A 14,738-nucleotide genomic window follows, 5' to 3' on the forward strand; every position below is an offset into this window, starting at 1 on the left:
AACACTTCTCCCCGGGCCAGCCGTTCCCTTTAGAGCCGACTCAGCCCAACACTTCTCCCCGGGCCAGCCGTTCCCTTCAGAGCCGACTCAGCCCAACACTTCTCCCCGTTCCCTTCAGAGCCGGCTCCCCGGGCCAGCCATTCCCTTTAGAGCCGACTCAGCCCAACACTTCTCCCCGGGCCCAACACTTCTCCCCAGCCGTTCCCTTCAGAGTCGACTCAGCCCAACACTTCTCCCCGGGCCAGCCGTTCCCTTTAGAGCCGACTCAGCCCAACACTTCTCCCCGGGCCAGCTGTTCCCTTTAGAGCCGACTCAGCCCAACACTTCTCCCCGGGCCAGCCGGCTGCAGGCAGCGAGTGAAGCTCAGGACATGACAAGCTTTGTCTTTATTGTCTTTGTTCCGGGTTTTGTCTCACATTCTCATTAGTGGATGTCAATGGCCACTGCAGTTCAGAGACCACACAGAGCACACAGTACATTTGGCTTCATTAAAGAGGTACTTGTAAACGGGACTGATTTGTTGGTGGGTTGCAGAGAGGGGGCGAGACCACCACTCAGTCGACCGCTAGCCAGCACTGTTTAATCAATGGCTGTTCTTTTGGGGGATTAGAGAGTAGAGACACTTTTTTGGTTTTTAATAACTTACGGAGATAATGGAGTTAGCCTACAGAGAAGCACTAGATTTAGAATTGCCTCCTTAGAGATTTAATTGAACTCAGGTTTTTCTTATGAAGAAGATTTACGCCTAAAGGTATTCAATTGTTGGTCCGGGAAGATACCAGTATCACGATACTCGTCAGTATTGTGCCAAGGAAACAAAATACAAACTTCTTTAGGAAACAGCCCTAATGTTGAAAACAAAAATCCTTATCTTGTCATCCAGAGTCACATGTATTTATTACATACAGCAGGTCTGCTTCGTGGTTTCATTTTTGACATGGAAATATTGAGATACTGGTATCGTCACAGCCCTATTTAATTGGTTCCGCCACTTACTCTTTGCTTCTTATGTCATAGTCAATAAAATGTTGATATATTGCCTGGTACAGTATAATAATAAATATCAAATGCCTCAAAGAGATAAGGTTAGATGTTTCCATCAGAGGAATTACCCACAGAAATAGAATGAACAGAATAGACTTGGAACCTCTGACTTTGGCAACTTCAATGGTAAACTCATGGGTGCACTATGTTCTACGCATTCTAATTCTATGGCATTACCACTACTACCCCACTGTAGCCTGCTTATTGATGACCCAAATGAGATATCAGTGCCATCTTCATTGCCTGCATCCCAAATGGCACCATTTACAGTACTTAGCATGGTAAAACCTATTCACTGGTGACCCTCTATTACTTCACCATTCCTTTTCTGTGTGGGATATAAGCAGAGAGGACCTGATGTGTCACCACAACCTTATCGATTTCTCCATAGTAGACTGAGGTTAATCATCCCTAAGAGGCTAGTAACCAGTAATAACCAGTAATCTAGTATTTTTAACACATCCCTGATGTTAATATTGTGCTTTTAATGCACTTGTAATGTGTATGAATGAGAGTGGCTGAAGAGTGACATTGCGTGCGTTTGTGTGTGTGTGTGTGTTTGTGAGAGAATGAGAGTGGCTTAAGAGGGACATTGCCTGTGTGTGTGTAGCTTGGGGCTCTCAACAGCTTGTCCCTGGGTAATTACATCACAAGTCCTGAGTTATCCTGGAGGCCCACCACTGAATGAGAATAGTGTTCAGAAAGAACAGGAAGACAACCCAGCACCCCCACCCCCCTCTCTCGCTCTCTCTCTCTGTCTTTCTCTTTCCTTCTCTCTCTTTCTCCCTCCCCTGTCTTCCCCTTCCTTCCTTTCATTTCCCTTCTCTCTTTTTCCCCTCCCTCCATCCCTCTCGCTCTTTCTTTCCCTCTCTCTATTTATCACAAGGACATCTTTTCTCTTAGAAAAAAGAAGTGGAGTAGGTCAAGGAAGCGTGCCGTGTCTCCTCAGTCCTCATCACTCACTTGAATGTCTTTCTGTTCCTTTCATCACATTGGATGCGATGTTTGATTGAAACATTTTCCACTTAGAGGTTGAGAGGTTATGTTCCTGCTCTTGTTCGGTTAAGTTAGGACCATGTGCTCCAATTCTCTACCCCCTGAAGTGTGTACTTGTTAACTCCTCTACACACATGTCAAAGCACGTGACTCCTCTCCTCATAATATCCAGTACAGTATGTATTCTAGGATAATAATACGATGTAATAGTGATGTAATAGGCGTAGTGCTGGTTGTGCTATCTCATTCCACATAAGGAGTGTTAGCTGCTGGCAGTGGTAGTGTGTCCTGTTGTAGTACAGCATGGTAGGTATGTGACATGGGGTTTTCCCCACTGACTCACCAGGCAGGCCAGTAGTGAGGTAGTGATAAGTCAATGAGGAGAGGGGTGTGGCTGCAGTGACAACTGGAAGTCTAGTATAGTGGCATGTACACTACACATAGCCTTACTCACTACTATCACAGAACATTCTTTTCTCTTCTTTTTTTCTCTCTTTCTTGTTCTCTCTCTCACCTCAGTCTCTCACCTCTCTCACTATTGTCTGTCTCTGTGTATCTGCTCTCTTTCACTATTTCTCTCCCTCCCTCCGCTCTCCTTCTTTCACACTCTCTTCCTCAACCTATCTCTCTTTCTTTGCCTCTCTCTCTCATCTCTTCCCCTCTCTGTCCCCTTCTCTCTGTCTCTCTCTGTCCCCGTCTCTCTGTCCCCTTCTCTCTGTCTCTCTGTCCCCTTCTCTCTGTCTCTGTCCCCTTCTCTCTGTCTCTGTCCCCTTCTCTCTGTCTCTGTCCCCTTCTCTCTGTCTCTCTGTCCCCTTCTCTCTGTCTCTCTGTCCCTGTCTCTCTGTCCCCGTCTCTCTGTCCCCGTCTCTCTCTGTCTCTCTGTCCCCTTCCCTCTGTCTCCCTGTCCCCGTCTCTCTGTCTCTGTCCCCTTCTCTCTGTCTCTCTGTCCCCTTCTCTCTGTCTCTCTGTCCCCGTCTCTCTGTCCCCGTCTCTCTGTCCCTGTCTCTCTGTCCCCTTCTCTCTGTCCCCTTCTCTCTGTCTCTGTCCCCTTCTCTCTGTCTCTCTGTCCCCTTCTCTCTGTCTCTCTGTCCCCTTCTCTCTGTCTCTCTGTCCCCTTCTCTCTGTCTCTCTGTCCCCTTCTCTCTGTCTCTCCTCTGTCTGGTCATACTCCCCTGCCACAGCCCCGCTCTCTTTAAGGCTTTATGGTGCTCTTCGGGTCGGAATGTCGGAGCTCTAGAAAGAGGCTGACTTGGAGTTCCCAGTTGTCTTGAACGCACTGAAGTCGGAAGTCAGAGATTTCCTAGATTCGAGTTCCCAGTTGTCTTGAACGCACTGATGTCAGAAGTCAGATATTTCCTAGTTTCGAGTTCCCAGTTGTCTTGAACGCACTGAAGTCGGAAGTCAGAGATTTCCTAGTTTCGAGGTCCCAGTTGTTTTGAACGTGGCAATAGTAGTGAAACCCTAAATCATCCTCCCTGACCACTATGGCTGCTTCCTGCTTCCTACACTGGAAGGAAGGGAACTGTTATTTAAGACCTCCCATTATCCTCCTTCTCCCTTCAGCATAGTGTTTGTATATAGATATTGACCCATTGAGATGAGAGGAGGTTGAAAGGACATTGGCTAAATGTCTACTCCAGACGGGGTGGGGCAGAGCCTTTGTCAGTCCAGTCAGTGGGGTATTAAGTATCTGAAGTAAAACAACAAAAAAGGGGGTGGGGGGCGAGCCGAATAGTGAACACACTAAGTTTCCGTGTTTTGTTCTTTTGAGAGAAAGAATGTTGGCATGAAGCTAGACTCGAGGGGAGGCCAACGAGAAGTTCAAGTACTCAGGTTTGTTTCATTTAGCCCGTAATGAGCCTTGCGCTGTCGTGAGAGAGATTTCTGACTGCAAAGTTCAAAGCTGAGCCACAGATAGAAAAAAGAAAAGAAACAGGCCCTCACTTGAAACTTCAGAACATGTTGGGAGGTTAAAACGAAGGCTTCTTTCGCTCTGCCCCACACCCCACTTAAATTATCATTTTCACTTTTACTCAAAAAGAAGCCGAAAGCTATTCAGAGCTGCAGCCTGATAAAGTTTGTGTGTGTGTGAGAGTGAGTGAGTGAGAGTGAGAGAGAGAGAGAGAGAGAGAGAGAGAAAAAAAAACTGTGTGGGAATGATTACATCAGCCTGAGCGGGCCCTATGATTGGTTAAGGAAGTGTGGTTTGATTCACTACCTAAAAGCCCATGGCTGTAACCCTTTGTGAGAGAAGCAGAGGGAAGTTGTCAACTAGCCGGACTGGATAGTGCCATCTGCTTGCTCTGTCCTGCACTAGGCAGAGGAGAGGAGATTATGTGACAGGTACCATAACAGGCAGCCACTGACAGAGAGGAAGGAACCGTGCTGTACTAGTCTTTTTTCGACCAAGTTGAGGAGAGGGTTGTTCGTCTGTGTGTGTTCTGTGTGGAGGCAGGCTCACTCCAAAAATGCCATCGTGCTCTCCGGACTGCTGCCTATTACAGGCCGTAGAGGTAAGCTCTTAGAGACATATTTAACCGCTTTCCCCTTTTTCTCCGAAGTCTGACAAAGGTCAGCTGAGACGAGGGTCAAAGTAATTGCTTTAAAGTTCGACGATAATTTGTCTTATTTTTTTTTAAAGATATGACAAGCAAGGAGGGGATGTGTGAGAGGCTCAGAATGGATCGAAGCCCGCTTGAAAGGGGGAATTGTTTTTTCTTTCCTGTCAAAAGAAGATATGATGTTCTGTTGTAAGGCTTTGAATTTGTTTAAGCTATAGCTGGAGAAGGGAATGAGAATGTATTTTTATAAGGCCTCATGTTCAAAGGGTGCGTACTGTAGCCTAAGTGGGAAGGCTAAGGAAGCTAAATTCCTACTAAAATCTCCTTGGAGGAACCAGAGGGAATAGGATCCGTGCTCAGAGGGGGATTTATCAGGGATTTATCTGATGTTTCTATAAATGTGCTATATTCCTCTTTACAGTATTTTTCTATACAGTTTATTTCAGTGTCTTTCTATACAGTATCTTGTTCTATACAGTATTTTTCTATACAGTATAATGTATCTCTATACACAATCGTTCTATACAGTATAATGTATCTCTATACACAATCTTTCTATGCAGTATCTTTCAGTCAGTGGGTAATCTCTATGGAAGCAGGTGGTGTGGATTGAAGGACTAAAAGAGTTCCCTTAGTATTTAAGCTTGAAGTATGATTCTGATGAGTGTCACATTTTATGTTTTTATAACCTATATTTCCCCACAAACCGCTGCCAGTGAGAATGGATTGTATATGTCTGGGATGCTCATCAAACACGCATGGTTATGAATGAAAGTGAATTAGCTCTTGGTATTATATTGCAAGTGTTGTGCTATCTAGTTATGCTTTCTATGTAAAACTATGCCTGTCTACGCCTGAACTATGCGCCTCATCTATCTGAATTATGTCTGTCTGCCTACGAGGTTGTGTCTGGGAATAGTTCTAACATGAAAGGGCCTTTTCATTCCTCTTTTAGATTATAAACATTTTCAGCGAGGACGGCATGGGGAAAGTAGTGGAAATCCCAGCCGACATGACTGCAAGAGATCTTTGCCAGCTCCTCGTGTACAAAAGCCATTGTGTGGACGACAACAGTTGGGCACTTGTTGAGCATCACCCTCTCCTCGGACTAGGTAAGTGGCAACCTGGTGCGCTGGATGGGTGGGCTGGTGGGCAGGCTGGCTGGCAGGACATAGCCTAGAGCTCCCTCCCCCCTCGGCCCTCGCTCTGTGAGAAGCCAACTGGATAATGAACATGTTCTCCTGCTCATGTTAAAGTCAACAGAGGTCTCGCTATGGAAACCAAGAGTCATCATAAATAATAGATAGCCTACATCTGTAGCCTATATTTTCTCTTGTATATCATTATTTTGGTTAACAGTCATTAGCTGCCTGTCTGTGCCTGCTCTTAGTCTTTTAGACTGTTTCAGGGTCTGGTGTATGGGGCACCTTATATAGTACACTACTTTTGACCAGAGTGCTATGGGCCCCGTTAGATGAAGTTCACTATGTAGGGAATAGAGTGCCATTTGAGACGTAGTCTGAGACAATGGACTCTTAGTGCAGGACCAGGAACCCCCTGACATCACCCTCCCAAACCTTAGCTTGTTACCGTACCTGAGAACGGATATACGGTCACATACAGTTAGAGATAAGAATGTACCATAATATGGTCACGTGTAATAATATGCTAATAATATGATTAGAGATGTTCTTTTATCTAATTCTGGACCAGGAATTGCGATCACTGGCTCATACAGGTACCTTGCTCTGTCTAGTCACTGTATCTAGCCAACATTTGTACAGGGACTTTACTTTGGGCTTATACCATAGCTGAACAGGATAACGCTAGTCTCACTGAATGTTAGATGAATTGATATTAGGTTGTGTAAGTCAAGACGTAGAATGCTTAATGTGGCAGCATTGCAGCGATTTGTTAAGAGTTCTGAGAAGCAGAATGCTCCAAACTTCAAACCCCTAAGGAACGAGCAATTATAAAACACATGTTGTGTCTGGGCTTATATCTTCATTACAGCAGATGGGTAAAATGAGAGTACTGTATTTCTGCGAATGTTTAGGCCTAAACACTGAAATATAGGCTACCCAATATGTACGCACAACATAAAGGGTAACAATTATATGCAGTAATTATTTAGGTGTTATGTTGCATATGTGAAGAGGATGTAGTTCATATTGATATGTGTGTCTGAATTATCCAGGTTTTGAAAGTTAAAAAAAAAAAATGAATTTGCTCATAAACGTCAATTTCCTTTTGATATCCTGAGTGCATTATAGTCCAAAGGAAATGGCATATATGTTTCAAAATCTTCAAACTAATAACATTATATGGCGGTTAGAACACAACAATATTACATATCTGAAGCACAGGCCTCTAAAGCTCTAAAAAATACCGTCACATGATCTGTTCTGATTGGTTTGGTGTCAGTGCGTAGGGATACCCAGTATAACATCATCCCTCTACAATGGCAAAATTCTACAGACTATGGATGCATCTCAAATGGCCCTCTTTTCTTATAGTGAACTACAAGGCACTACATTGCACTATAAGGTGCCATTTGGACACAACTTCCATTTGTTTTAAAAGGAACCAGGGCTAATCTGACCTTTAGAAGCCACCTGAATGGAGCTAGGGCAGGCTCTCTATGGTGAGTCCAGTCCACTAGAGGCAAGGTCACTCTTCCTAATTGCTCCTTAATCTGACCAGGCCTCTCCAGATGGGCTTTGTTGTATAAGAATGACATCCAGCCAATTAGATATGTTGCTTTCCCAACCTTGCTCCCAATCCCCTCGCTAAGGAGGAAACTGGAAAAGACAGGGGGAGACACAGATCCACAATGGAGATGGAGTCCCTGACTCCCTGGTATAAAGAAGGCTACGACTCATTATTGAGTCGTATCTTCTCTTCAGAATGGCGGAGTCCAGGGGACATAGTTGAAAGACAACCCCACAATCAGTGGGGGTGTTTCCTTAGAGAGAGAGAGAGAGAGAGAGAGAAGGCCACTGTCACTCATTGGGTGAATAGAATAGCTGATAAGAATAATGGCCAATGACCCTCCCTCAGCTTCCCTCACAAAGGGTTATAACCTCTACAGGCTTTAAGCTAGTGAGTCAGGGGCTTGGCTGACTCATGGTCAGAGAGGAAGTGACTCACCAAAGAGCCTCAGTAAAGGCAAGGTAGAGAAGGTACTGGATTGACTCTCCATTTTTTGGGATGTAAGCGGACTGGAATCCAACCAGGTTGCAACATCAGTATGATACTACCCACATAGTTTCTGAAAATGTCCACATTGTCTAGTTCCTCTTTCTCTCCCTTTTATTGAGTGTGAGTATCTTACTGCATGTCCAAGAAAGCCTGGGCCCTTCCTCCCCAGTCCCCAGTGTCTCCTTTCCTGCTGCCAAAATCTATTTAGGAATCCTGCTTCCACAGTTGGATGTGAAACATGTGTTCCTGCAGAGAGAGCAGGGGCCAGGCAGGGTCAGTGGTCCAGGCAGGGTCAGTGGTCTAGGCAGGGTAGGCAGGGTGAGTGGGTCAGGCAGGGTGAGTGGGTCAGTGGTCCAGGCAGGGTCAGTGGTCTAGGCAGGGTAGGCAGGGTGAGTGGGCCAGGCAAGGTGAGTGGGTCAGTGGGCCAGACAGGGTCAGTGGTCCAGGCAGGGTCAGTGGTCTAGGCAGGGCAGGCAGGGTGAGTGGGCCAGGCAGGGTGAGTGGTCCAGGCAGGGTCAGTAGTCTAGGCAGGGTGAGTGGGCCAGGCAGGGTGAGTGGGCCAGGCAGACAGCAGGGCCTGTATAGCATAGCCCCACTAATTGTTTGAGAGAGGGGGAAGTGAATGTATGCTCAAGACATCTATAGAATGGGGGGGGGGGTCAATTCAGAAAGTAAACCAAATTCCAATTCCAGTTCATAGGCTGAACTGCTCGTTCTTTCATTGTTTGCTCTACACCCAATGTTCAGGACATGAAAATTATTACAATGTTGTTATTTTTCTTGTTAAAGACGTGATATTGTGTCCTTATTGTAGGCTTCCATTTGGTAACTAGCTCCTTCTTTCTCTCTCTCTACAGAGAGGTGCTTGGAGGACCATGAGCTAGTGGTACAAGTGCAGGCATCCATGACCAGCGAGGGCAGATTTCTGTTCAGGAAGAACTATGCCAAATATGAATTCTTCAGAAATCCCTTGGTAGGTTGTTTTTTTGTTTGTTTGTTTCCAAGGAATCCCAGAGCTCGCCTGCAGAGTTTTTCCTTGTCCTATTTATATTCTCTACATGTGTAAACAGTTATAATAAGCTAAACAGCCTGAATTTTATTTTTTGTTTACAAGCAATGCATTTCATAAATGAGTGGAGAATGTTTGGTTGGGCTTGTTAAATGTAGCATATTCCCCAGAAAACTCCTACTACACTCTCACAATCAAGTGGGCCTCATCTTTCACTCACTTTATAGGAATGTACCCACTCACACTCAGAAAAATGAACTGTTAGACTGGTGGATATAACTGTCCAGGACTCAGAAAGACTAGGCTAAACCAGTGTCCGGGAAACTGTCCCTAAACATACTTATTTAAGAAACAGTTTGAAACTAGTTTGAAAAGCTATGAGACAAATACTATTGTTTAATGTTTTTCTTCATTTTCATTTGAGAAAGGGGATTCATTTAATGTCTCTTGGCGTTCCACCTCCATCCTTCTGAGTTTCCTTTTACCCACAACCTCCTTGCTAAACGACTGCTTTCGTCTCACACTTACCAACAGAATTTCTTTCCTGAGCATATGGTTGCATGGTGCCAGGAAACAAATGGTGCAATCCCACCATCTCAACTTTTACAGGTATGTGCCATAGAACCGTAAAGACTCCACTACCTCAGCATACTGCATACTCCAGTCTGTGTTGTGTACTGTGTCTGATCTCCTTCAAAAATATCACCTTTGACCTCCTTGTACATGTCTTGTCAGAGAACAGACTGTAACACTTGATGTTCTGTTGACATACGAGTGTCTCTGCACATGCAGGCCAGGCGTGCTAACAGAAAGACAGACAGACATTACAGCTTCTGAAGGGAAGCAACTGTGAGAGGAGAGTAAAGGAACGTACTGAATGTTATAGCACAGCGCATCAGGCCAACATCCTCCCATCCTGTGCCAGGCAGCACAGCGCAGCTGCATGGTGCCTTTAAAGACCTGAGGCTCTAATGGAATGAAGTTTACATGTTCAGCCTGCAAATGTAGCAGTGTGACAAAGCGTTATTAAAAGGCCCATGACTGGAATCCATCCACTATCGTAGAAAGCTTTTAAAATGATACCATCCCCTGACATGGTCAGGCTGGGGGCGGTTCCAGGAATCCAGTGAAGGCCGATCATAAACAGTGAATCACTTAAAGGTGCACTATGCTATTTCCTGGTTGCAAAAATTCTAATAGTTAACCTACTTTCAGTCATTATGTAGAGAATCGGTGTGCTGTCTAAACCACTGTAAAATAACTTTTGACCAAAAATAACCACGTAAAAGCGGAACTTAAGAACGGGAAGCAAATGAAATGGCACACATAAAACACATCTACCGCTTCTTAGACTTGGTTTCAATGAGAATGTCAGATCCTTAACTTAAATTTCTATGTCGGTTTGGTCGGGTCATCAAAAAGTGACGTATTGCACCTTTAATTAGTATCTTGTCAGGTCAGGAGACCGTGTCTGAATGTGGCAGAGAGAGTTCTGTATTCTGCAGGGCATGTTAAAACCAGTAGGTGCTTATCTTATCGCTCCACTCAGTACTTGCAACAACTTGCTGTCAGAATCAGAACTCCTTGTTGAATTGCCTGTCTCTACAGTGTGTACGTGTCTTGGTTCATTTCTCTACCATGTTTAAAGTGGCTCATAAAAATTGGTATCACAAGAATGCCAAGATTGTTCGTTATATAAATGTTTGTTTTCTGGCTCCGAGCCCCATGAAAATGATGATGTTTGATTTGTGCTAAAGCCTTCTCTCTCTCTCCTTCTCTCAGAATTTCTTGAACTCCAGCAGTTGTCCTGAGATCCAAGGCTTTTTATACGTGAAAGAGATGGGCAGGAAATCCTGGAAGAAGCTGTACGTGTTCCTTAGACGCTCAGGACTTTACTTTTCTACGAAAGGAACGTCGAAGGTATTTGGCCAACCCCTTTCTACTGTATGCTTAGTACACTAACTCTGTTAGTGTTAGGCTTGTATTGCCGAATCCTTGAGCCAATATCCCACATTTAAACTGCGCTAGTAATGGCCTACAAAGTCTAATATTTTAGTTGCTAGTTAAGAGGCTGCTTGCCTCAATCATCTGTGTACATTCTTGCTGCTCAGAGAGGCCTGCCTTCTCTATGTCTCATACAACCACACATGCTGCTATTGATTTGAGTGGAGCTCTGCTCTCTGCTACCTCCAGGCTTAAGTTTCTTCGTGATGAAATGACATCGGCTATTGATTTATCCTCCACAGGAGCCCAGGCATTTACAGTTACTAGCAGACCTGGAGGACAGCAATGTCTTCACAGTAACAACAGGCAAGAAGCTACACAGTGCGCCAACAGACTACGAGTTCTGTATAAAGGTATGTTCAAGAGAAAGAAAGGCCTCTGCACTCGAGGCATTGCAAGTCATTCAGATGCTCATATGTTGTCTATTATTCCGCTGTCTTCTATGGAGGACAAGCCGTCTCCTATTACAGTTATTGAACAGTGTCGTGTCTAGACTGTGTCTGCTTCCCAAATGGTGCACTGTATAGGGAATAGGTTGCCATTTGGTATGCATCCTGTATCTTGCTGAGACATGCCTGACGAGGCAGGCTTCGCTGCCATTGTGTGCTCTGTGTTGACCCACTTTCTGGCTATATAATAAATGGATAGAGAATCAAACCAAAATCGAACAAAATCCTATTTTATTCTGCAACAAGATCAGGGTTGGGTAGGTTCCTTTCTAAATGTAATCCGGTACAGTTACTAGTTACCTGTCCCAAATTGTAATCAGTAACATAACTTTTGGACACTTTTGGATTACCTCAACTCGGTAATTAATGTAATCTGATTACTTGCAGATTACTTTCCCCTTAAGAGGCATTAGAAGAAGAAAAACATATTACCAATTGAACAACATATATTGCAGGATAAATCAATGTTAGAGGTTACATAACTGGCCATAAATGAATGTTGCATTTTACTTTATGGGTTTGTTATGTTGGCTTCTTCTAATCCATTATTTTTAATTTTATACAGTATTTAGTCATTCCAATTAATTTAATACCCCTTTATCTTGAAGAATAAGACCTATAAATATGGAAGTATAGATTAGGCAAATTATTTTACCTGAGCACAACCCAAAAACAAAGGACTTATTAGCCATCCCTACTCTGTTGTTTTTGTTGTCATGGAGGACTGATTGGGCTCATTGCTTCGAGTAAAAAAAAAATACTGCTCTCATGGAATGGCATGCTTTGAGAGCTTTCCGAAAAGAGCTATTTGCATGTAAAAAATGTATGCCGTATGCTGCATTTGCTATAGGCCTATTGTATACGTTTTTGTTGGTGACACTTTGGTATCTGGATAATTTGCAGCTGTTTAAGTCTAAGTGCGTGAGTTTGATCATGTATCCATTAGGCCCATGGGCATTTTGAATCGGCACAAATTAGATTGAGCAATAAAAGCCCCACTCGTGGTCTTTTTAAATTAAACTTGTTTTTGACAGTATGGAGCACAATACCACAGAGGTGCTACACTACTGCTGTCATCCTTACTTCTACGCATTTATTCAAGTTGAACAATCTTTGGACTGGAGCCTAGAAAAGCCCATTCCTGCTCTTTTCCCGCAATACATCGAACGAATTTGGTGTGTCATCATAGTGGTCTCTGACTCGCTCAGGTGGAAAAACTTAAACTTACACTTTTTTGAATGTCATTGAGATAACAGAAAGGTGTCAAATAATTTCAAAGTAATCCTAGAAGTAAGCCCCCCCCGCCAACCCTGAACAAGATCATCTATCATCTCATGGGATATGTTAGTGTACGAGGGAGGAAGGTTTTAGTACAACCATACTGTCTGAATGGTTGTTTCTAATGATGAGGTGTTTATTTGGTCTCTCTAATTGGTTGTTGTGTGTTAATTGACAGCCCAACAAGAGGACTGAGCTGAAAGAGTTGAGGATGTTGTGTACTGAAGACGAACAGAGCAGAACTTCCTGGATGACAGCCTTCAGACTCTTCAAGGTACCAACGCCATGGCAACAAGCCCTCAATACACTGCAAAAGTAATGCCTCAGTTATTACCAGAAGGTTGTATCAGATGCCAATTCATTTGGGTTGTTGTGAAAGTCAGTATTCAAAGTAGCATGGTATAACTATCTATCTTTATGAATTTGATGAATATTTTGGAAGGTTTGCTATTGGTTGACTTAACCCAAACAAAAGCAAACCTTTTCATTTGTGGATATTCTCCTTATTCTTCACAGTATGGAATAGTCCTCTATCAGAACTACAAGATTCCTCAGCAGAGAAAAACTCTGTCACACTTTTCAACACCAGTGGTAAGCCTCTCCTTTTAGCTTCTTACAGGTGCCAGCCAAACTGTTGTTAACATCCAGCCTCTTTCTCCGTTGTCTTTCTTGATTCTTTGTGTCCTCTATTTCGGGATTCGAACAAGCAACCTTTCGGTTACTGGCCCAACACTCTTAACCGCTAGGTTCCCTGTCCAGTGTATTTGAGGAGAGAGGAGGACTTCAATGACAGAAAATTGAGAAATAGCCCCAGTACTGTAACAGGGCATTTTCTACATTGGAAGTATATTGACATTGACACTGCTTTGTCTCCCCCTAGCGGAGTGTGTCCGAGAATTCTCTGGTTGCCATGGATTTCTCAGGAAGGATAGGCAGGGTGATCGACAATCCCTTGGAGGCCCAGAGCGCTGCCATGGAGGAGGGCAATGCCTGGAGGGTGAGTCTCTTTCTACAACATTACTACAACCTTACTACAATGGTACTATTACAATGGTTCTACAACAATAATACAACCTTACTACAACGTAACTACATTACAGCAATGTTACTACAACGTGATCACAATGCGACTCCGACGTTATTAAGATATTACAATGCTTATATGACATTATGGTCTGAAAGAAAACTTACTGCTGAAAAGTTGGTGATTTTATAAATAATCTGAGCAAGAGTGCAACAACTGTTCTTTGGGTCATGCTTGACACAAAGCTATCATGCTCTCCGTCACGGAGAACCTTTTATTAACAAACTAATCCATGTTTGTTTGTTCTGTATCTCAGAAGAGAAGTCAACGGATGAACATTCTAGGTAGTCCCAGTCCACTACATCCCTGTTTATTAAACTCAGGTAATTCAACAACAAACGTTCTCACAATCCCTGTGTTATTTGAGTTGACTACATTCTGTGTAGATAAAGCCTTGACCCTGTCCTAAAACATTCTGTGTAGATAAAGCCTTGACCCTGTCCTAAAACATTCTGTGTAGATAAAGCCTTGACCCTGTCCTAAAACATTCTGTGTAGATAAAGCCTTGACCCTGTCCTAAAACATTCTGTGTAGATAAAGCCTTGACCCTGTCCTAAAACATTCTGTGTAGATAAAGCCTTGACCCTGTCCTAAAACATTCTGTGTAGATAAAGCCTTGACCCTGTCCTAAAACATTCTGTGTAGATAAAGCCTTGACCCTGTCCTAAAGCTCTCCTTTCCACTTCCACGTCCAGTTATTCACAGAACACAGCTGTGGTTCCATGGGCGGATAACGCGAGAAGAGTCCCATCGGATGATCCACCAACAAGGCCAGGTGGACGGGTAAGGCTCCTCAGTCTCTGCAACCCACACAGCCAACCTAATATTTGATCAGGATTTATTTTGTTATTAAAGTGTCTTGCATCTTCAGAATGTCCAGCCCACATGCCAACATATGTTGGATTTAAATTTGTAAATTTGACAGACGTTGAAGTTTTCACCAAAGACTGATTTTCTGCTCAGGTTGTTTCTCTTGAGGGACAGTCAAAGCAACCCAAAGGCCTTTGTCCTCACACTGTGCCATCACCAGAAAATTAAGCATTTCCAGATCTTACCGGTAAGTGAGCTTTACCTTGCCTCTGGGCTTCTCTCTTTGACCTCCCCCTCTCTCT

General features: G+C 43.8%; 1 protein-coding gene across 9 annotated transcripts in view; it reads left to right on the forward strand.

Annotated features, from left to right (window-relative positions):
• Positions 1–14,738, forward strand: part of LOC135522137 (growth factor receptor-bound protein 10-like) — an 81,951-nt gene that overhangs the window by 62,626 nt on the left and 4,587 nt on the right. For 8 of the 9 annotated variants that reach the window (XM_064948128.1, XM_064948129.1, XM_064948130.1 and 5 more), the window contains 11 exons: positions 5,557–5,713; positions 8,660–8,775; positions 9,346–9,420; positions 10,594–10,731; positions 11,058–11,168; positions 12,721–12,816; positions 13,059–13,133; positions 13,423–13,539; positions 13,883–13,949; positions 14,322–14,409; positions 14,590–14,683. In XM_064948128.1, coding sequence (XP_064804200.1) covers positions 5,557–5,713; positions 8,660–8,775; positions 9,346–9,420; positions 10,594–10,731; positions 11,058–11,168; positions 12,721–12,816; positions 13,059–13,133; positions 13,423–13,539; positions 13,883–13,949; positions 14,322–14,409; positions 14,590–14,683 — 1,134 coding nt within the window. Of the gene's footprint in view, positions 1–3,786; positions 4,554–5,556; positions 5,714–8,659; positions 8,776–9,345; positions 9,421–10,593; positions 10,732–11,057; positions 11,169–12,720; positions 12,817–13,058; positions 13,134–13,422; positions 13,540–13,882; positions 13,950–14,321; positions 14,410–14,589; positions 14,684–14,738 lie in introns of those variants that run through there. The other variant, XM_064948134.1, reaches the window with a different exon arrangement.

The sequence above is a fragment of the Oncorhynchus masou genome, chromosome 30, assembly GCF_036934945.1.
Source record: "Oncorhynchus masou masou isolate Uvic2021 chromosome 30, UVic_Omas_1.1, whole genome shotgun sequence".
NCBI lineage: Eukaryota > Metazoa > Chordata > Actinopteri > Salmoniformes > Salmonidae > Oncorhynchus > Oncorhynchus masou.